The following is a 23806-nucleotide window of genomic DNA, read 5'->3' on the forward strand; positions in this document are numbered from 1 at the left end:
CAACAGTGTTTTTAACAATGACACCACGGGCCAAGCTGGTTTCGTTTGGTATTTTATTTGAAAGAGAAATATTTCAATATTCTGCATTCCTTTCCTGCTCTTATGTGATCTACTCACTTTGGAAAACTTCACTTGCAATGACAGGTTGTATAGAAACCAAGCTCTTCTTCTTCATCCTTTATTTCTTTTCTTCTGCCTCTTTTAAGTTATGATGACCTTCTGAGAGAAACCAGGAATCTGATAGTTGTTTACACTGCTCTGAGAAGGGAAGAGATAGAGGTTTTTGGTGTTTTGGGGTTGTGGTTTTTTTTTTTAACTGACTTGATTGGATTTTTTTTTTCCTTTGCTTTACATTCCTGTAGTAACTCATTGGCCTGATGAGTTACGACAGGTTTTGGCCTGAATAAAGTTGGCATGAAACATATGCTAGCCATGTGATGAGAATGAAATGGGGGTATAAATTTTTTTAAATGGGGAAAGGCTATACTCTGAACAAGCCATTTGTGCTATAAAACCACTAAAATCCAGATGTTTTGACTGACAGAATGAAAAACAGCAATACTTCACATGTTCCAAAGAAGTTCTTAAGTTATAATGTGAATACAAGGGTGTATGGTTTTTATCCTTATTGTCAATAATTTGTCTCTTTTAGTAAGAAAAAATCAAAATGAAGAAAATTATTTAAAAAGTAATTAGTTACATTTCAATATTTCCACTATTTTTTTTAAGTTGTGTTTTTGTCTGAGGACATGTACCTTACCAGGACAATGCTGCTAGTACATTACTACACGCATAAAACCTTCTGATTTGAGGCATTTTTTTACATGTATGTGTATATATATTTATATGTATGCATATATAAAAAAAATTTGAAAGCATGTCTATCTTTCACGTTCTGACAAGCTTCTGGATACTATACAATAATGTTTTGGAATGAGTTGTACTGCTCAAAAAACATTTGTTACAATCTTATTAGAACTGCTATGGCTGAGCTTTTTATTTTTTTAATTGCCGTTTTTCTAATAAAGACAAATAATGTGTGAATGAACCTTTTTAAAAGGCATAACTATTGATTGCAATTAAAGAAACATTTCAGTATGGACATATTCTTAATTTGGGATTAAATTTCAGTTATGTGTAGGTTTAAATTAATAGAAAACTCTGTTTCCCCCTCAGACCAGGGAAAGTAGTACTCTAATTGGAACTTGGAAGCGTCATGCAAGTGTGGGAGTTGAGGACAGAAAAGGCATTTTTCCTATAGAGTATGTATGTATTTTTATCAGAAAATTGTTTGCTGCAGAACATATTTGTTTTTGACTTTAGAGTTTACCATCTTTTTCTATTGGTGATCTCTGTATTACATTATGCACTTATTTGTGCCTGGCTTCTGCTTTCTGTTTCTCTTCACCCTTCACTAAAAAAAAAACACCACAAAAAAAAACACAACCCACAAAAAATCCCCAACCAAACAAAAGAAAACAACCCCCAAAAAACCCCAAACCATCAAAACCAAACAAAACCGCCCAATTCTTAAAGCAAGTGTCTGTATGTCTGAAAAAAAGAACAGACCTTGCAACCCTGCGTTTGCAGGTGTTAGTGTTTGATTTAAGACTAGCAAAAGCAATTGTTTCACCATTCATGAAGCTACTTCATTTCCTGTTTTCATTTCTCTAAGCAGAAGAACATAAATGAAATCAGTATTTGAGTTTTGTATTTCCAGTTGACCAGGTCTGTTACCACCATCTTTTCCTCAGGAGTGATAAAATAAAATTAGCACAGCAAAATACTGTTAGGTTATTAATGTGATGTGATAGCGTGAACCAGAGTCTGTATAGATCGTGTACAACAGACTAAAACATTGCTTCAGAGGAGAGTAATATGTAACAGGTTCACAGCAGTAAGATGAAGAGCAGAAGAGGCGAATGGATTACTTCTGCCTAGCCCAGGTGCTGCTAATGCTTCCCCTTCGTTTAAGCTTTGTCCGTGTGCGTTTCCTATTCAACTTAGTTTGATTATACGCACTTGAAAATATGCACATGATAAAAAGAATTGGCATAAGGGGCTTGCTGGATCTGGGCTTCAGTCCTCTCCATTAATGCAGGCGTGAAGAGATTAATTTTTTTGGCTTCTCTTGGTATTTCATTTCGAGCAAACTACAGTCTGTGGTAATATGTAACCCTTCAGGACTTGCCACTGCAAAGTCACAGCAAAATGAAACATTCATACTGTAGCAGTTTATAAAACCTACTTGTGTGTCTTGGGAAACTTGCAATTTGACATAAAAGGAGCATTCCATATGTTAGTACTTTAATAAATGCAATAAATTACATCATAAATATAATCGCCTTAAAGAATTGTTAGGGATAATTTGAACTTCTTTACCATGATTGGCTTTTTAATAAAGATCCATAACTTGAGTAAAATCTGTTAGGCATGTTCTAGTTTCTAATATAAGCTTTGCATTCCATCATTATTGTGTATAGTAGGCTGTATGCACACATCCTCTATTCTATATGTATAAGCATATCTGTATCTGTACATCAATATGTGCGTAACACATACGCACATGTTTATTGTATATGCATTTATATTATTGAGAGGGGTAATTCATGCAGATATGAACATTGAATCTTTTACTTTTTGCTTTATGGCTGCACTGTACAACAGAAAGTATAAGGAGCTTTATCTAAAGTTGTATCATGACTGTGGCAACTGGGAATAGGTCCTGGGCAGTCCAGTGCTCTAGCAGCTAGGTTGTGGCCTTCAAAACATTCTTCTCACTGAATCTAAAGCAAGAAGCTGGTCAATATTGTGAATTAGATTTCCTAGCCCATATCTTAACAGTTATATACCTGTAAGAGTTGAACATTTCACATACTTTCAAATGGAAAAAAAAATTGCTGGTATTGCCTGACTTCTCAAGATCCAACTGAACTGTGGCACTGCTGTTTTGTGTTGGAATAATACATTATAGGCTAGATGGAAGCTTAGATACAATATGGTATGTGTATTAGAAGTCTCAAATATGCTAACAAGCACATGTATGATGAGTTTTGGAACAGTATTTTCAACTGGTGATAGGAAACATAGTTTTCTTTTAGGTGCTTTTATGGGATCTCAACCCAAATATATCTAGCAATGTAATAGCCACTTTTTCTGCATGGATTTTGCATATGTAGTTGGGCAATGGGTGTGTGCAAATGAAAAATGGATTAAGGAGGGAAGGAACATCTGCAGGATATTTTCTATTTGTGTTCCACATTATGAAAAAAATATGGGTGCTGCAATAGTCATGTTTGTGCTGACTTTCCTAGTCTGTACCTGTTCTTAGACTGAAGAATGAGTAGCTGTAACACTTCATTCTTACCATGCAGTTGTTGATTGTATCTACTGCATTAGCTGAAGCTTCTTCTTAATGTAGTTACTGAATTCTTGCAAGAGATGCGTGCTGTACATCGCACATACATGAATGTTGTAATTCACTTGTATCATGCAAAAATAGTTACAGATGTGTCTAAGAAGAGTTCTGAACTTCCAAGAAACTTTTCCTATCTACCAGCAACTCAGGAATTGCACATCATCTTTCTGAGTGGCCCTGTCTTTTCTTTTGCCTCTGGCTTTGCACATCTTTCCAGTCTTCATGTGGTTTTCATCCTCCTGATGCTGTTCAAGAGCCAAGGAGCCAGACTTGGCAGCCTGCAAGGCTGGTAGACAGGAATTTCTGATCGAATGGTGGAATTCTTCAAGCCACAGAGCCCTAATCCTGTTTTCTCAGAAACAAAACTTCCTCTGTGTTTAACTGGAACAGGAGATCACACAGTGGCTTGTAACTTTGAATAATAAATGCCTCATGGTTTTATTATGGGAGAGAAGTAATTAGGAGCAATCTCTGTAGTAATCCACTTAGTTGTTTTACGACTCGTTACTACAAATTCCTCAACAACAGCCAGATAAAAGATGATATGTAAAATCTATGCAATATTTTAATAGGGTTCTTAATCTCTTACTTTGTAAATAAGTGTTGTTGTTAGGCTAAAATCTCATGCAAACGAAAGGTTTGGAATTGGTTAGTCGTGAGTGGAGGATACCCCCTTTTAGAGAAAGTGGGAATTGTTGGTGTAAGCTGCTCTTGACTGTGAGAAGTTGCTTTTCTTAACCATACTGAAAAGAAGACACTGAGTAGATGTACCTTGATTGTGTGGGATTTGTTTGTATTTATTTTTCTAATTTTCCTATATGAAAAATAATGAGTCTTTATTGTGATGGAAACAGTGTGGACATTTAGCTATTTCACATAAGTGCCTTGGTGGGTTAGACTCAAGGGTCCACATAGCTTAACACTGGCTGGTATCAGGCTGTGCATATCTTAAGCCAGTAGTCTGGTGCAAGATGAGTAGAGACCCAGTCTGGAGCTGTTGCTTCTGGGGAGTTTATACAGCATTAAATGCATTTTGAGGGTCTTACTTTGGACAAGAGTTAGGTCCTCCTGTACACTGAAAATCCCACTACATGTGGCTTGGAGGAACCTGAAGGAAAGGTATCTGATGAATGTTGGCTTTCTGGCTTGCAAGCCCTCTGGGAGCTGCTTTAGGAGGTGCCATTTTGTCCCAATGTCTGTCTCGCATACAATCACAGAATGGTAGGGGTTGGAAGGGACCTCTGGAGATCATCTTGTCCAACCCCCTGCTTGAGCAGTATACCTGGAGCGGGGGCACTGGACTACATCCAGGTGGGTTTTGAATATTTCCAAAGAAGGAGACTCCACAGCCTCCCTGGGCAGCCTGTTCCACTGCTCTGTCACCCTCACAGGAAAGAAGTTTTTCCTCATATTGAGGTGGAACTTCCTGTGTTCCAACTTGTGCCCATTGCCCCTTGTCCTGTCCTTGAGCAGGTGATTGTAGCTTGTTTTTGCCTCCACCGGTGGTGCTTGTAAAGAGATTTCTCATGCAAAAACAAGTCTAATTTCTGTTTCTACTTATGTTCCTGGATTGTTTTCTGTTCCTGCTTTTTCATACATGCTACCATTTCACCTACTGCCTGATGACTTCTCTGACTTTTTTGCCGCTGGCCAAACAAAGATGGAATTGAGTATGGAATGATGAGCATCCTGCTCTAGCTGTGGCAGCTACTATGTGAGCACACCCCAGGTGAGCTGACTTCCTCCTGCTTCCTCCCTGCTTTTGTCTGAGGAGGAAGACAGAACTGTGCTTTACTTTCTTGAGGTTTCACTCTTCTGTGTGCTTTGCCCTAGATTACTGGAGGGTACTGTGGATGTGGGGCACAAGGTTGGACTGGTAGGGCTAGTGCTTGCCTCTCTGCACTGGGGATAGCATGGTGGGTCAGAACTTGCTGTTGGTGCAAACTACTACCATGACTTTGCCATCACTGGATGAAATTTTGGGAGTCCAAACTGTTGCCCTATGGAGTCCCATGATTGCAGAACCTCTTGATCAGTGGCTAACCAGTTAGCAATGGGAGGGCAAAATTTGCAGTGCGCAAACTCATGATCAAGGTCTGCAAAACCATCCTCCAAACACTGTTCAAAACACTGCCCTTGCAGAGAGGTACAGCAGAGCTGAGTGTCTATCTATTCCCTAAATGATTCTTTCTCCTTTTTTTTTCTAATATCAAGTACAACAGAATCACAGAATGGTAGGGGTTGGAAGGGACCTCTGGAGATCAGCTCGTCCAACCCCCCTGCTTGAGCAGGCACACCTGGAGCAGGGGGCACAGGAACACATCCAGGCGGGTTTTGAATGTCTCTAGAGAAGGGAGGTTGTGGAGTCTCCTGGGCAGCCTGTTCCACTGCTCTGCCACCCTCACAGGAAAGAAGTTTTTCCTCATATTGAGGTGGAACTTCCTGTGTTCCAACTTGTGCCCGTTGCCCCTTGTCCTGTCCTTGGGCACTATTGAAAAGAGCCTAGTCCCATTGTCCTGACACCCACCCTTTAGATATTTATAGGTATTTATGAAATGCCCCCTCAGTCTTCTCCAGGCTGAACAAACCCAGGTCTCTCAGCCTTTCCTCATATGGGAGATGCTCCAGTCCCCTGATCATCTCAGTAGCTCTCTGCTGGACTTGCTCAAGGAGCAGTACTCCAAATGTGGTCTCACTAGGGCTGATGCCTTTGGCTGCTGGATCAACAGCCCTCAGGTAACCTAACAGACTTAGGACTGGATTGTTCACTAAAGAAAAGCAGAGCTGAAAAGTAGCAGCAGCACACCATGCAGGGAAAGGGAGGGTTGAGGGTGAATCTTGTGCCCTGCTCTTCCGAGAAGTGACAAAGGAGAGAGAACTGACAAAGGGAAGAGTGATAAATTTTGTACTCCTGCTTCCCTGGCTTGGAGAGGGGAGGTTTTTAAGGACAAGGAAGGGAGATAGTACAGGCTGATTAAGTCCTGCAGTATGGAGATCAGCTCTCCCCTGTTCTCAACAAGGAAACATGCATCTTTCCCTGGGAAGCATCTGTTCCTTCCCTGCTTCCTTCCCTTTTAGCTTGCAGAAGAAATGGCCTGCCAGTCCTGTTCCTAGGCTTTTGGCTGAAGCACCCCGTTCAGAGCAGGACCATGCCCTGACAGCTGCCTGATAGGCTGTCAACACTCAGCTGACATGTCAGCTCGTATGAAGCTCCAAAGGGTCTTCATAGCCAGAATCCTTCAATCCTAGAAACTGCCTCCACACTTTCCCACAAAAAAAAAAAAAAAAAAAAAAAAAGCAGCAATCAAGATGTCTGTCAGCCTTGTGATGAGCTATAACATCCCTAGCCAGGCTCCCTGCCATAGCTTTCCTGCTGCTGCACCCCGGAAAACGTGGGTGCTTTAGGTTTCTCAGCTGAAAAAGTGGAGTGGGAAGCACAGCTGCAGCTAAACAGCAATGGATCAGCAGAAGAGTTCAAGTAATACCTTTGCCAGCTTTAGTCTTAGAGAAGACCCACATGTTCCGAAAGTTATAAGGAAGTGAAAACTGCAGGAGGGAAAGTGGGGTATGGAACTTCTGTGGCAGGGGCAAAGACAGGGAAATAGGGTGATGGGGTGCTGATATGGCCTTTACCAGAAACATTCTCCAGTGCCAGTAGACTGGCATGTCTGTATGATTAAATGGAACAAAAACTAAAGAGCAGAGCCCGGCTAGGGCATCTGGCACTGCACCTACAGTCAGGGGAAAAACATGAGAGCTATGCAACCTCTGTACAGGCTGCATGCTGAAATGGGGAGAAAATGCAAGTCTGTACCCGATGTCCTTCCAGTGAACAACACTGCCTCCCAGTACAACGTGACTCACCCGTACTGCGGGCTCTCCGCAGAGCATTGCACGCAGCTGAGAGATGTTCCAGGAGCAGGACCATGTTGCTGCTGCTGCTCCCCTAAGGGGATGTGTGACCAGCTGACTTTTGATGAGTGCAGAGGGAAGGGAAGGGCGTGGCTCTGTCAGTCTTTGCCACCTATTGCTATGTCTTCCAGAGAGGTAGAGTGTCCACCCTGCCCTGGACCCATGGTGTTGTGGGTCATGGGCATGGAGACCCCAAACATTGTGCGTGGTGCCATCGTTGTGTTGTCAGCCACTGCATTCCCCTGTGTTTGGACAGGAAAGGGGCTTCACCGCAGCATCTCTCTGTGTCTGGAAGCCTAAGAGGGCTGTTAGTGTGACAATATGCTTTGCTCACTTTGTTGCTAGGGTAGATGTGAGCACTTATGAACGGTGGAAAGAGGCAAGGTCTTCAGAAAGGAGGGGGTATCAAGAGGAAGTAGACCAGGTAAAATAGGGAAAGAGTATCAAGGGACAGGAGGAGCTGAACACACGAGCTAAAAAACTTGAGGGTGATGGATGACAGTAAAAATGGAGGGACAGATATTATTTGACTTGTTAAGAGCAGATGTGGCGTTGCACGAGTTTTCAGTGTTTTGGGAGCCTTCTATTGCCAGAGGTGTGTCTTTTTGTTGTGTTGATACCAATGAAGCCTGCAGGGACTGCAGCTGTCAATCTGCCAAGATTTGCTATTGAGTTCTGCCTGAATAAAACCCGTGGCATTGTGTGCAGACAGACACATGGTCTTGTACTGAAGAAGACAACTTACGTTTCTGGGTTCAGATCCCTTTTGGGTCTTTCATGACAACTTGTTTTGTTTTTTTTAATCAAAGTGGTATGAAAAACCTTCCCTGAGTGTGTCAGGCATTTGATTACTGAACAGGGAAAGGTTACTTTAAACCTTAAAACGCTATCATTTCTAGGAAAGATCAACATTCAATTTATATTTTGTCTGAAGAATAACCTGAGAACATTTAGGTAGTTTAAATCTATCATGTCTGTTGTGCCTGGAAACTTCAGGATTTCTCATTTTCTTTGCCCAGTTCTGTAAATAGGTAGAATTGTTGCTTTAGCAACAAGCATAATTGTGACTGCAATTTAAATTAAGGTTTTGAATATTGTACTCAGCAAAATAATGTAATTTACAAGCCTGGATGATTGTGTCTCAAGTGTTAACTGTTCTTCAGGTTAGTTTTCCAGCATTTGCGCGGGTTTTGTATGTGAATGCCTGACCTGCCTTTTCTTTATCTTGACTTTGTATGGAGAGAGGCGTTGATCTGGGTCAGTGACAGTGCATTATCTACATGAGACCTTTGTTTCCGTTTTGTTCCTTAGTGCCTGAATGTATGTGTACAAGTGATAGGTTGCCTAATAAGTGTTCTATCTGCACAAGATGTAAATGTACTGCCAAGCAAAATTTCAAATTGGGCCTGGTATAATGAGCTTTTTTTGCATTAGGTCTCAGTTTAATGCCGCATTCCAGATGCTTCTGACACCTGCTTGCTGGTTTGTGGCCAGACTGCAGCAATCTCAACTCTTCAATGTAATTTCTTGGTGAACTACTGTTTGAACGTTACTGTCTTACAGCCATAACCTATTACAAAGCTGATAATGATTGATCCAGGCCTCCAGATGGTGGCCTTTTCTTTAAGTGATGAGGTAGTCTGGAAAATAGTCGTGGCTTATGTGGAGGACAAGAGCTTTATAGCATTTGCTGAGCACTGTGCTAGTCTTGCTTCCAGTTCCCAAGCTAGCTCCTTTTGGCGCTTGTTCAGGTGTCTTGGCAAAACCCTGGCGTGGTTTGTATATTTTTGCCTTGTACCTTAGACACTACACACAAGTCTCAGTGACTTGGTTTCATCTCATTGCAGTCCTACAAATACGTGATATCCTGTACTTAAGAGGATTCCAGGTGACATAATTACTGCATGAAATTGCAACTTGCTTTCTGTGGTATGACTTGCACACACAGCAAACTCTTGGTTTGTGTGCAGTCATGCTTTTGCAAATGATTTGATACTTGTGGCACACTGTGCTATGTGACAAACTTAGGATCAGCAGCACTGTGAGGGGGTTTCCCAGATATGAGGTGACATATAAGAAATTTCAGCTGAGTCCAATGCTTACTCAGCTGCTGTAGCTAATTGGTATGGCTTTTACTGGTAAATAGTAACCCATGCATTGTGATAAGGTTTTGTACAGGAGCTGTAAGTTTAAGGGCAATTGGTTTTTGCAAATCCTGCTTATTTCCTATAAATGGAGCTCTGTTTAGTTCAAATTGTAAAGAACTCTCAGCTTCCTTCGTTTCCTTCTCCCCCCAAATAATCATCCTCTCAAGTTGAGACTTGCACTGATTAGCTACAGATTCTTCTTGAAAGTAACAGTCCTTTCAAGGGGAAAGAGAATCTCATTAAGCCTTTGCAGTGAGCTGCAGCTCTTGATCAACACACAGAAGCCAAGCTTGACAGTCATCAGGTGAGTTAAGAACTGCAGAAATATTACCTGTCTCTGTTAAAACAGTCACCAGTTGAAAGAGTTCATCTCAGTCTGATAATACAGAGGCTTTCGCGTATTATGTGGCACGTGAAAAATTAAAGACATCAAGGATATGAGAAATCCTAGAGATGCCATGTGTTTCCAAATGAATTGATAAAAGGCCTTAAATCTGAAAGAGAATGAGGTATGAGGTTTACAAATAAATAGATGGAATTTTGAGAAAGTTAGAGGTGAGCCAAGACATGGTTACTGGCGAAATATAAATAAACAGCAGTCCATCACTGTAGTTCCCCGGTTGCTAAGCCCTCTATTGGTGTTCTTTTATTTGAACGATTGTTTCCTGAATTTCTTAATAACAACTGATACAAGAATTGACAAATAGTGCTAAATTACATGGGTTAATTCACCAGTAATTATTGTACAGATTATTAGTAAGCAAAAAAAATAACACAATCTTTTATCTCAAATCACAAAACAAAAGAATGAAAAGAGTGACAGAATAAATGGTCTTTTGTTAAGTTATTGTCTCATGAAGTTTGGAACTGTGTCAGAACTGCTTTTTTGTTTTGTTTTGGTTTTGTTGTTTATTTACTAAGGAATGCTCAGCTCAGATGCAGCATCTGTCTTTCTCTGCAGTCCTTCTTCTACCCGATTTTTCCAGCTGGGTTGAATGCCTTGATGAAGCCTTTCAAATGATCAAATAGATAAAAATTGTACATATTCTGTGGGATTATTTTCATTGTTCTTCACCACATGTTCACTGAATAAAATACTTTATAATTGTAAGACTTTGTTGTCAAGCTGCACTCTTGCACTACTTGTCGGCTTTGTTGTTTGTTTAGGTTTTTTATTATAGTAAATTTTGGGGAAAAACTGGTCTGCTTATCAACCAACTTCCAGGGAACCCTTCCAGAACTGTTGGTGGAAACTCAGACTATTTTATCAGTGATATTTTATTATTAGCCAATAGCAGATCTGGCCCTAATTGACATAAAGGGACTTAGAAATTATTCTCGGTTTTGCAGAATATGCTTGGGAATGGAGAAAAGGAAAAGTGTCTTAAATGTGGGCTGTCATATGATTAGAAGTCAGAGCCACGTGAGGCTGCTTGTGACCTCTCTTTGCGTTGCATTATTAGGAACAGTGAGAAAACAGTGTTAGCTAAGGCATAGGGCCACTGTGCTTTGCACACTTTGCACAAGGTACTGGCTGTGCTAGCAGTGGCTGACAAGAATAATAGTGGATAGTTTTGTTGTTGTATATTGGCTGTGAATATGCATCATGATACACCACTGTGCCACCTATAAAGTTTATTTTACATTCCTTGTAAAAGGAACTGAGAAATTGACCGGTTTATTTGCTTCTGTATTTTATTATTTAATCAGTAAGAATGTGCATTTATGAAACTAGTTTTTTGATATCGCTAGCCCAAAAGGGATCCTATCCAGGGGGTAAGGAAAGGCTTAGATCTTAAGATTGTCTGCATAGTGCTTTTTAATTACCACCTTCATAGTATGAAAGAATTCTGTCCCTGTTGGACAGGACATCTGTTACACCTTTATTGCACATACTTACTACTATGGGATTAGATTATAACAACTTCATTAACTCATAAGAATGAGCAGCTTTGAAGGTAAGGTGTCTCTGCTTCTTGCCTTTTAATTTCCAATAAATGTTTTAGATGTAACACTTTTTCTGACAGAACTACACTGAGAAATAAAGGTAAAATGATGCCTTCTCGTGAACATTTGAAGAAATACTCTTGCTACTCTTTGCAAACAAAATTGCAATAAAAACCATTCTATTGCAAAATAAAAAAATTAAAAAAAATAATTTTACTTTGGTCGTTCCATCCTAATGATGCTTGAATTTGCAGCCATTTTCCCATGACCTATATTACACAATAGATTTGCCTGCTCTCAATATTACTGTGTGGGAATTCTTCACTTGAAAAGAGAAACTGGCCACATTTTTCTGAAACGAGGGAGTAGGAGTTCAAATTCTGGAGAGTGACAGGAAAATTTGCTCTAAGCAAAAAAGCAGGGTTTTTTGCCAAGAAAAACTTTTTTTCTTTAGTAAATCCATCACCCATGCTCTAGCAGACTTGCTTAAAAAAACAAAACAGTACTTTTGGGAAGTGCTTTGTTAACTTTTAACAGCCTTTTCCACTACTCTTTGGCTTTCTATCAAACGTTCTTGCCAAGTTGAAGTGATGTGGTGTGTTTGGCAGTGACATACTACTTTTAGGTGCCAGTGGCGAACTATTGCTTGTAAGTCTTTAACAGCGATAAGGCTTTCACAGAATACTGACAAATACACGGTTAGAGGTGTTACAGAAGGCAGTATCCCATAGTACCTTTTGCAGGATTTTCTTTTCAGGTCCTTATTTTTGAAGGTGTTTTTGTTTTGTTTTGTGTGGTTTTTTTTTTCCCCAGGGGGTTTGAAGGTGGTAGTGCAATGGGGCTTTCTGTTTTGTTTCTGAACTGGTTTCCTAGGGAAACAAGAGTTTAAAAAGGCTCACAGTCTGTTTCATTCCTCCAAATAATTATAACCTGACAATTTCAAAGCAATTGGCTAGAAATTTTTAAAGACAATTAGGCTGCTCCTAATTTTGTGAAAGCTGACAGGGTAGAAGACAGAGACCTGTGTTGATCAGGGAAAGGTGAGGAGAACTAAGCCACGTGCACTCTCGTTAGTGACAGCTCGCTGGCCAGCGAGCTAGTGCATTGCTCCAGCATAGCCACAGAATCGCTGTTTCTCATCAGTTTGAGGAACCAAAAGGGTGGGAAGAAAAGAGAAGAAGGGAAATTTGAGGCTATGGCAGCCATGAGGTTGGAGAACAAAAGCCTCATTGGTGGGAATCACTCTTCATTAGCTATGCTGGTGGGAAAAAAAACTTGTATAATAGCACTATATATAGTGATACAGGTAGGAAAAAGTCAGCAGACAATGTTCTGTGCAGTACTGATTTTCATCAGATCTTTAACCACCTTTGTGTACCAATAGAGTGGGTAAGTCTAGAAACACATTGACTGTAAAGTAGCTCCCCTTCAGCATAGCTGTAACTCTCGCTTGCCTCATTTCTAAAGGACGTAATTGCCTAATTCATTGCAAAGTAACTGATCCATCTGGTGGTTCTAGCTTTATATCTTCTGGAATTAGTTTATGTGGTCATTCTAAAAACCGCAGGCAGGGTAATACATGGCTCTTCCACATGCCAAATTCATTAGGAACTGTTGGGGAAATCACTTGACAGGGATTACTGCCACCCTGTATCTTCCTACATTCCCATGCAAATCTTCGGGTGGTTAGGTATATCATTGGAGAGAGGGTTTCCTGTCACAGTTTTAAACAGTGAAGATCCGGATCACAAGATCCTCCTCTTCAGGCCTGTTTTGCTGCAAATATCAGAAAAGCTTTACTTCCAACTGGATTGCCCCGTTTGATGCTGTGGGGTAGCTGAGATCTGCGAGTATAGCTCAATGGTGGTATTGAGGGAAAGTCTTGTGAGGGTGGTATGAAGTCTGCTGTGAAAGGAAAATTTAAGTCCTGCTTGTATACAGACACAGACTCCTCGTATGAAATTCCCATACCCTAACAGAAGTATTCTTAAAATTTGCAACGTTGTGAATATATTCCTGTTATCAATACAACTGAACAAAAATTAAAAGTGTGGGGCAGGAGAGCTGAGAGGAATGGTAAATACTTTCTGGAGAATGTTTTGCATTTGGTTTTTCACTGCAGTTCCCCGAGCAGGCCTAACAGTTGGAAATGAAGATAGATCTAATTTACTTTTTATTCCTTTTTAAAATTTGGAGTTTTCCTGGAAAGTTCAGGGGAGTTAGATGGATCAGTTTTGTTTCTGTTTATAATCTAACAGCTGTTTTGTGTTCTGGGTCTTGTATAGGTGCCCATGGAAGTGTTTGTCTTAGGATCACTACAAGGTAATATGTTTAAAAAAAAAAAAAGTCCAAATGCATTATATCTCCCTTTCCTCTGAATTTAATTTACCTGCCCCTGAATATCTCCTGTTTATATTGAATTTCACCATCTGCCATTCTCTTGCCCAGTTTTCTTTTTCAAACATAGCCAAATCTGGGGCCAAAATCTAATTGAGAATATACCTTCAAGTAACACTGCTTGCTTAGTTACACAATGCATGTTATATTTTTTGGCTGCTTTAATGTTTATTTAGTTTTGCCAGTAAAGCTAAAAACAATTTAACAGACATTTATGAAAAATTACATTATTTCCCAAATAGGGGAACTTGATTTAAAGGAGCACCGAAAGAACCCTGAAAAGTTACATTTTATGTTATCTTCCAAATGAAAAAGATGCATAATTTGGAAATGTCTTCTCTTTATCTGAAAAATAAAGTATTTCAAGCCAGGTTAAAGATAAAAAGATGAAAGTCACTATGATACTTTACTTATTCTAATTTAAAATATTAAGTGTTTAGTATTTACTGCTGCCTTTGGAAGAAAAGGAATGTTATTGGTTGATGCAGTCAAGAAATGAGAACATCTGAAATGGGGTGATATATGGACTTTAGTGACAGGATTGGAAAAAAATCAATTTCTAGCTATTAAAAAAGTAAAACAAACTTGGCACACAGTGTCATCCTAAGTAAGATTTTACAAGAAAGACTGAAAACACTATTATAACAGAAGGGGAAAAATGTGTGTGAAACACTGGAGATTTAAAGTGAAAAGAAACAGAAACCAGCAGGTAATATTTGAATAAAGCCTTCAAGCATTTATAAAACTATCTGTCCTTTTCTGTGTATATACTGCAAAGTGCTATGTATAAAATATATATAGACATGACCTGCCAAGAGGATTTTGGTTTCCCTGGAGACTATCAGCTCTCTGTTGCACAGGTTGGCTTGGGGAGTAAGAGCTATCTTGATAAATCCAAACCTTTCTTCCTGAGGTTATTGGATATATCAGTGAATTTAGATCTTTGTGTTGAAGGCCGAATTTATAAACTGCAAACTTTTAAGTGTTCTTTCAATTTCCAGTTATTTCTCCTGGCATGTACTTACGCTATGCAGTAATTATCTTGTGAACTGGGGGGGGAAACCCTTTAATACTTTGATGGCAGTTTTATCTACTGTTTGTCTGAGCTGTGCCAAGTCTTTGATTTTAATCACAATTTCCAGCGTATCATGAAAAACATATCAGATCATAGTGCATGTATTCAGCCACAGTTACTACTGTTGACTTCTTTCTCCTCCCTCTTCCTTAAATGTTCTGAAATCCTCTTGACATTTTTCAGTTTGGAAACTAGGCTTTGATTGGACTTATTAACTAATATCTCGTGAATATGGAAAAAATTCCTAATGTAATGCATGCAACCTATTTTGTTCATCTGTGCTTGATTAAGATTAAAACCAGTAATCTCAAGGTTGTTCTCAGTTGGTTTGGATGGAAATATGTAGATTAATATATGAACCTTTCTGCTTTTTAACTCCTTAAAGAGACAGCACACGCAGGTTTTTGACTGTAGGATATAGTGATTTGGAAAGCTTAGAAATGTTACAAATTCCATTTCAGAGGAGATTTTTCTCATCTAGCAAAGTATATCATAAATTCTGCATAATTTGGAATTTATTAAAGTAGACAATTTTTTATAATCTTCTGAGGGTATTATCTGTGCTTTTTACAGTTCTTTTACTGCAGTCTAAGTTTGCTTGTTGTAAATTTTGCAAAGAATCCAATGTTATTTCTTTGCTATATTCTGCAGCTCTAAAATCTGAAATGAAAATTTGCCAGAAATATGGAAAGAACATCAAGGTGAAGCATAAAACAGAGAGGAACAGGGGGAAGGGAAAAGGAGGGGGTAATGCCTGGAAGAAAAGACATATATGTATCAAAAAGTATGAAAGGGAAAGGATGAGAAGATTCTGTAGGCTGCAGGGTTAGCTGTGAAACTTGCAAGTGTTCATTAGTATTGCCGATAAAAAAAATGATGAGCACATTAGCTAGGGAGGGATCAAAGCAAAAAAGATGCATCAGCCCGCCAAATTTTATGATGCCACCAACTTCTAAGATATCAGAAGATCTCTTCAGTAAGTTTTACTTTTTTTTTTTTTTCTCCTCCTTGGGTAGTTTTTTCTTCCCTCCCTTTTAAAGGATTTGACTACTGGCTACTTGTTCTAAGAGGACATAACTTGCTGCACCACTGGTGGAAGTGATGGGAAATCCTATTTCACTACTTCTTAAGCTGTTAAAATGAATGGCGTTCAGTGTTTGACTTTGGCAGCTTAAGTACTGCTGTCAGGAGATTAACTTGGTGTCTAAAGGCTTCAGGGCAGGGAACCAGTACTTTTTTGGGGGTCAGAAATAGATGTGAATTACCATGCTGGCCCCTCCTGTAGTTCAGAATTAACTCCTCCTCTCCTCTGTAATTCAATGTAATACTTGCCTTTTGGAGCTTGTACAGATGACAAGTCTGTATGAATAAAATATTGCAACTTTGAACACTTTCTCCTTTTGGTTAGACATAATTGGAGTTTTCTTGGATTTGTGAAGTGTAAATTATCTGTCTGTCTTGTCTCTGTGTTTGGTCTGCATCAATTTAGGAAATAGAACCAAGCAGGAGGGAGGGACAAATAAAAAAATATCATTTCAAAGAGCTGCTCAAGTACAGAAGAGATAGGATTTGGTTCGTTTTTCTCTGCACAGTTTAAATCAGATGTCCCTCCCCTTGTTCTTTTTCTTTCATTTTGCTTTTTCTGCAGTCATTAACCCTTCTTGCGTCTAGTAGATGGTCTTAATTTTGCCCATTTTGCGTAATTCTTCCTGCGGGCTAATATATGTAAGCCATGAGTCATGTAAGAAGCGTTTGTCAATTTATTTAGGTAGCTAAACTTCTGTTTAGTGGCTGGTGGTTTTTTTTTTTTCATTTAGTGGAGGTGATAGCTTCGGTATTTTCTTTTTTCTGAAACACCAAAAATGAAATCATCCCATGTATAATCACGTCATGTTTGTGGCAAACGTACCCAGTTCTTAAGATATTTATCTTATGTTTGCAAGGTACAGAAATGAAACTTAGACTGGACAGCAAACAAGATAAGTCAAAGATGCAATGAGATTAGACAACACAGTTGATTAGATGAAGTTGTCTAATCTTATTGCATGTGAGTTACCTTAGTACTTTCTCGATTTCACTAATGCACTTATCTACTGCTTCCTAAAGGAAAGAAAAGAATGTTGCTGTATGTCTGTGTGTACACATACACGTATATGCACAAATATATGTGTGCATACACGTATATACACATATCTATATTCATACTTTCAAAGGGTATATATGCAGTTTCACAGTCTTTCTGTGGCTTTTCCCCTCACTACCTTCTTAAGATAGTGCTCTGCTTTTGAATATTTTTGAGTTCCATTATTACATTTTCACTAAAAGTAAACACTAGGAACTTATTGAACAGTCAGCCTTCATTTAAAGTCCTGATTTCTCTTCCATATTCATTGTTAATTTCTTTCATGGAGACATTTATTGTATTTGCCTTGAAGATTGAAAAAAAAAAACCACTGACAATGTCATTTAGCATAACCAAAAAAGCAACATGATATATTAACATCCAGTCTTGCCTCTGCCAACAGCCTGAACAGTAATGGACCTGGACTGTCTATCTTGTCTTCAAAATGAAAGCAGCTCTATCTACACCTCATGGAAGCTCAAGCTGTATTAGGGAGAGAGACTATAGTACAGCTTGCATAGTTGTAACTCCAAAAGCTTGAGCTCTTAACTCATTAAATTCTAGCATTAATGTGTTTCAGGTAATTAAAGCTGTGTGATAGTGTCGGAAGCACCATGTATTTTGCTTTAGCATTTGTTTGGTAGGCTTTAGTTCAGAAACAATTATTTGGAATTCACAAAACTCGCCAGAAATCTGTTTACTGCTTTGTGTTTGCTAAGTTACATTATTAGTGGGTTTGCCTTTATTTTCATTGGAAGTACTCAGATTCTCTGATAGGTTTTTGTTGTTGTCGTTGAAAAGAAACTGTTTTTGGGTTGAATGAGGAAAGAATATAGTTAAGTGAGAGTAACACAACTGCATTGTTTTGCCATGCAAGCAATTTGTGCTGCATAAAAGAGAGTTCCTCAGTGTTTGAAAAAGAATGAAATTTTGCAATAGATGCCTTAATATTTTTTTGTTTGAGATTGACACTGATTGATCCTGGGAGAACAGAGTTACTCCCAGTCAATAGTGTTTTGATAATATTCAAGTAACAGCTTGCTTTCTTCTCTCCAGAGTAACAAATTGGCCTTACCAAGCCTTAATAGTTGGAAAGGATGATGATCTGGATTCCTTCAGCTGCTCCAGACCAACTGCTAAATAAGTCACTGAAAAGTCCCTGAAAAACTTTCTTATTTATAGTACAGAGAGGGGATCTTTTCCAGTCTGTGCTGCATCAGTAGACAAAAGCCAACACTTCCCAATAGTTTTTTACCCTGCACCTTCCCCCAGGTGAGTTCTGGTGTTCAGCTGCCTCTCTGCAAGGAGCTGTGGTACCATTCAGCGCTCAGGGCCTGCTCAGATAAACCTGAGGACTTTGGCAAACCAGAAAGAGACCTGACAAGGATGGTCCTTCATTTAACAGTCAGTGTTCTGCTTGCAGAAACCAGCTGCTCAGGGCTGCACTGGTTTGCTTGTGTATCCTAACTGTTGTGAGTGTGTGCCTTCTGTCACTGAGATTGTACCTTCCAACAAGAAATCACAGTTCTAGTAATACAGGTAATTCCAAAATTTAGAGTGGAGTAAAAATTCACAGAACCACTGAAAAAATGCTGCTTGTTTAAGCACTTTGGTCATGTAAAACATTAATGCATTACTTCTATTTAAACTTCTGAATGTTATCCAAATGAAAAACTTTGCTGCATTTGACATGGTCCTGTGAAATGTTTTAACGCAGGTGAAACAGCATCTTTTTACAGTGAACTTTCTAGTTAAATTTTTTTGACTGGCCCTAATGCAAATATGACGTTTTGCTCTACTAGAACTTAGTCTGCTATAGATTTTATTTCTTCAAATTAAATTAAAGTTGCTGGAAAGGAATTAATATTAAATTAAGAAACAGCAATCCTCATACTAAATAAAGGAAATGTGCTTGCTTTGGTATTCTACAAAATGGTCAGGGCTGTTATAAACAATCATAAGCATGCTTGGGAAGTGCCCTGTGTGAAAACATGGGAAATTTTGTGGACTTGGGCCAGATCGATGCGTTTGCTCACTCACGTGCTCTATGCAATACTTTCTTCCCACATTATTGTCTTCGTTCGTTGTTCCTATTTAGCTTCCTGCCAGCAGACACGCAATTACGACAACCTTGGTGGGATGCGTGAAGCATGAGCTAATGCCATTTTCCACGAGGCGGTCACTAAAGGCAGGAGGTAAATGGCCAGATCTGTTATAAAGCCCTGCAGGATGCCAGTGGATGGTGTTAGGGTAATGGCTGTATTACCATATGACCATAATTTTGCTTGTACCTTGTTTTTATCTTCATGCTCATTGCTAGATGTGTTAAGGACTGTAGACTCTAACCTCTGGCCACCATCCAGATTCTTTCAGGTGGTCTCCTACATGCTCTGCTGAGTGCAGGAGGGATTTTGGAGTGCTTTAGAAGGACAGCAGCAAAAACTTCATGCTGGGTAGGGAGCTGCGTGGAAGTACTGAGTAGGAGTGACTAAGTGCAGACCATGCCTGAATGTTTGCTCCTTTCTAGCTCACAGGCACAACCCTGCTCAGGGGCAGCTTTGAGCCCGCAGTAGGGAGAGGGAGAGCTGTGCCACGGTTACCCTTGCATCCCTTTTCTTGGCTGCCCTCCTCTTCTGAGGGCTCCACAGGCTCTCAGCTCTCCTGGGGAGGAGACATGAGGGCTTCGTCCTTCCTGTGAATCACCTGGAGGAGCTGTAGCTTTGCACAAGGGCGTGCAAAGTTTGCTGTGCTGGAAGGAGGAGGTACAAGGAGGAGCACGAGCGACTCTGTAGTTTATTGGCTCTCCGAGCCTCAAATGGCAGTGGCTCACAGGAACAAGCACAGGCTTGGGAACTGCCTCATCCTACACTTTGAAAAAGATGATGGTTACAACTGTATTTCCTGAAGGGTCTGAGCCTGCTGATGTGCGTGAGGCCTCATCAAATAGGGGTATTGTGCTTGCGGCTACCAGGGAACTGAGTTGCTGCATCACTTAATAGTCTGCGTCCGGTGAGTTTGCCAGTCTTCCTTTTTTTGTTTCAGACCCCATTATACACCACACTTTGGGCATGTATTGGTGGAAAGTGTTTTCTTCTGTACTCAGTATAGACAGAGAGCGTGTATGATCTCTGTACACACCAATTTGATCTTTGGTTGTTTTAATGCAAAGGAAAAAGTCTTACTTAATGCTTCATAGTAAATTGAGGAACATTACTTTGAAAGTGCAGATGAACATGAAAATTTTAAAAGGAAATGGAAACTAGTTCAAAGGAGTCCAATACATTTCTGGAGAATTTTCATGTGTGATGTGAACTGTCATTAAGGGCTCCATCAGTCTGTAACAGCTGTGACTGGAATAAGAGCATAAAAGCTTAATCGGGAAAGCATGTTAAAAAATGAAGACCAAAAAATCCCAACATCTCATTTGTTTTGTTGGAGTAAGCAAACTAAGTAAACACCTAACACAGGATAATAGAAATTTAGAGTAGAATTGTATGCTTGTCCTTTTAAATAAAGTATTAAGGATAAGCACTGAGAAACTGACCTAAATTTGACCCTGAATTTGATCATTTCAGTAAAGAGAAATTAAATAAATGCCATTTCAGCATGTAACATTTTATTTTTCTTGGAGCATAGTTATCATTCAAGTAGAAAAAAGTTAAAAACCAATAAAGTTTGTTAAAACAGACGTTTTCATAAATACAACTAGCAGGAATGGGAATGGAAAATTACTGCTTATCAAATAGAATACAGTTAAAAGTATCTGATTCTGTTAAGTATATATATTATATAAAGAGGTGCTGTAGTTGATGCTTGTCTTTAAGCATGGGCTAACAGACTAATCCATGCTTTATTTCATACGGCATAATATACCTTTCTTATTTAGAAGCGTTGGGTTATAGCATCTCAGAGAGACGCAAATGTATTGTTTTAAAATATAAAATTAGCCTACTTATTGTAGACAGTTGCTGTAACTGTCTTTTCTCTTAATATTAGATCAGAATATGTCAATGTTTTTAGCATGGACCACAGCGCAATTGTCAGAGATGCTTCAGTCTGAAGCTGGTCGGTGGCTGTTTGATCTCCGTGGTAGCAGCCCTGGATGATCCACTGGGAGGGAAAGTGGAGCTCCTTAACACAGGAGGAACTAGTTGTCCTCAATACCCGTCTCCCCAACCATTTTTCTCAGCCTGCTCTCAGTCCCTCGGGATTCCATTGGCAGACCACACCGCCTTCCTCTGTTTCCCATAAATTGCTTTTTGAAGCTGCAGAGATGACTCCTTGCAAATATACATGACTCGACCTGTAGGTTTTTTGTGTCAACTCAATCCTTTTATTGATTTTTCTGTGGCAAGATGGGGACAGTGTGAGTGTTTGGTCAGGTTTTTCCATTAGCAGCAAAGAATGCAGAAGTCCCTAGACCCAGGAAAGTCACCTTACGGATATCAGTTGTGTAACACAAACTTCCTTTTCTTTTTGAAGGATTTCTAAGCTGTAGTTTTCTGTATGTATCAAGAGCATCGCTGGAAGTGTTTTCAGCTTCAATTATCAGTCTGGCAACAAACTAATTTGCCTGGTAATCGGTTCCAAAAGCAGCCAGTGCTTCTATTTCCACTTTCAGCCTTCGCAAAATTGAAAAACACAGCATCTGTCATTTACAAGTTTCTTGCACGCTGGTCTAGATGTAGACAGAATAAACAAAGGCAGCTTTTTAGATCAGGTTGTGAAGTGCAACAACAAATGAGGGAAGATGGAACAGAATCTAAAACTTAGCGTTAACTGCATTTCCAGAGTAACATGGAGGCTGCTAAAAGAATTCAGCTTTATCTTTTGGCACAATAGAGGTTTATAATAAGCACTAGAGTTACATGTGATTTTATTTTTCATTTGCTCTTTTACCTTATACAAGTCCCTGTTGGACATAAATTTGATTTTCCTTTTTCTTTTGAAAGTGGCATGACTAGAATTCTCTTTAACAACTAAACCAAAAGTTTTAATGGATTTTATTGGAAGTTGTATAAGGTTTTCTGAAAAGGTTAACATTTTTCTAAGGTAAAGGAAAGACTAGATCAACAACTGGTTTCATAAATTAGGCATTTTCAAGTAGGTTGAACCTACAGGTATGCACGTGTATTAGCTGAAGAAATGATTGAAATCTTATCATTTTAGTTTGAAGATTGTTGAATGATGGATGTGACTCTGCAGGAAGGTGTAATGTCCTTTTTCAACCTACTTTTGAAGAGAACTGTATGATTGTTAGCCTAACTTAATGCCCACTGGAACAAATAACTTATAAAATATCTGGAGGATGATGAGTAGCAGGGATATCTGGGGAGGAATTTGCATCACACAAACCATTCTGTGTGTGGGAGAGTAACAAGAATGCACAGTACAAGTCTGTAGATGCAGGAAACTCATGTAGACCTTGTGGGCATCAGTTGTGTAGGTACTGTCTTTTCTTTTTGAAGGATCTCTAGTCCAAGGAGAAATTAGCAGTAGTTCAGCATCAAACCAAAAAGATCTGTTGACTGTCAGGCTTAAAATGGTTCGGTCCAGTGTGTGTTAAAAATCACCATTTTCATAAACTGTTCCAGCAACAGACAGCTGAGTATGTTTATTAAGGTCTGCCAATCTGATTGGTGCTGTTTGCACTGTGGAGGTTAGAATCCAGAATGGCCCTTGAAAATTCAAAGAAAAAAAAAAAAAAAAAGACACTCTGAAACTCACTAAGGGCAGAGACATTTGGCCACTGTTAGTTGTGGGGAAAATAATTTCTTCCCCCCCTGCAAATGATGCAAACTGATATGGGATGTATAGTAAGTACGAAGGAGCTTTTCCATCCTGCAGAGCAGTGATAAGGATTGTGCTGGATCACTGTGGTGAGGCTTAGGTACTTAAAGAAAGATGTGGACCAATTGAAGAGGGTGAGGAGACAACCGTCAAAAATTATCTAGAAATCTAGAAAACACAAGGGAACAGGAAACATTGAAAGGACTGAGTTTCTACAGTCTAAATAAGGTAAGATTAAGGCATGATGGGTATTGGGAATTGTAAAATGCTGATGCAGAAAAGAAATATTCTAGTGAGTAAGTAGCAATCTTGAATTTCAGATAGGGAAATCTATGCCAGGAAAAGGTTTTGAATAGTAAGAATAGAGAAGTACTGAAACATGACTTAATGGAGCTTGTGGAATATCCATTACTAATGGTTTTTAAAAATAGATGAAAAAAATGGTGAGAAATAGCAAACTAGAACTGATCTGACCTCTAGGTAATAGGATGGACTAGCCAGATGATCCCTCCCAGCTCTATTTTCTATTACCTTTCTTTTTAATCATCAAGTGTACATCCCAAGGCTCCAATTACCTGCATTTTCACACTTTCCCCTCGTGTTTAGCTTTTGGGAGGAAGCAATCTCTCTCCCATGTTAATGACTAAACTTTCTACTAGTTTTACCAAGGCATTCTCAGGAGAATCCAAGTACTAGGTTCATATGCAAGGCAAGCATCAGTTTTCACAGATGACTGTTAAAAATTGGAGCACCATTAGCAGAATTAACATTACTGAACAGTGTTCAGTCATTGCATTGTACTCAAGTAAAACCCTCGTGTAGAAAGGTATTCTGGCTTTCATATTCTCTTAATTAATTAAACTATTTGCTGCATAGTCTAAAATTGTTGTAGTTTCTGAGCCACAAGAGGGGAAAAAGTAGTTCTAAGATCTGGGTTTCTTTCCCCATTTTGATCCTCAGTAAGGTCCAGTAAGTAACAGTTGGTATTATTATTTATT

General features: G+C 39.3%; 1 protein-coding gene across 4 annotated transcripts in view; it reads left to right on the plus strand.

Moving 5' to 3' along the window:
• Positions 1 to 23806, plus strand: part of RFTN1 (raftlin, lipid raft linker 1) — a 102389-nt gene that overhangs the window by 17744 nt on the left and 60839 nt on the right. Inside the window, exon 2 of one of the 4 annotated variants that reach the window (XM_064444318.1) lies at positions 13710 to 13746. The exons of the other annotated variants lie outside the window; for them this stretch is intronic. Within the exon in view, the coding sequence (XP_064300388.1) occupies positions 13710 to 13746 (37 nt within the window). The remainder of the gene's footprint in view (positions 1 to 13709; positions 13747 to 23806) is intronic. 4 annotated transcript variants of the gene reach the window in all.

Source organism: Phalacrocorax carbo, chromosome 2, assembly GCF_963921805.1.
Source record: "Phalacrocorax carbo chromosome 2, bPhaCar2.1, whole genome shotgun sequence".
Lineage (NCBI taxonomy): Eukaryota > Metazoa > Chordata > Aves > Suliformes > Phalacrocoracidae > Phalacrocorax > Phalacrocorax carbo.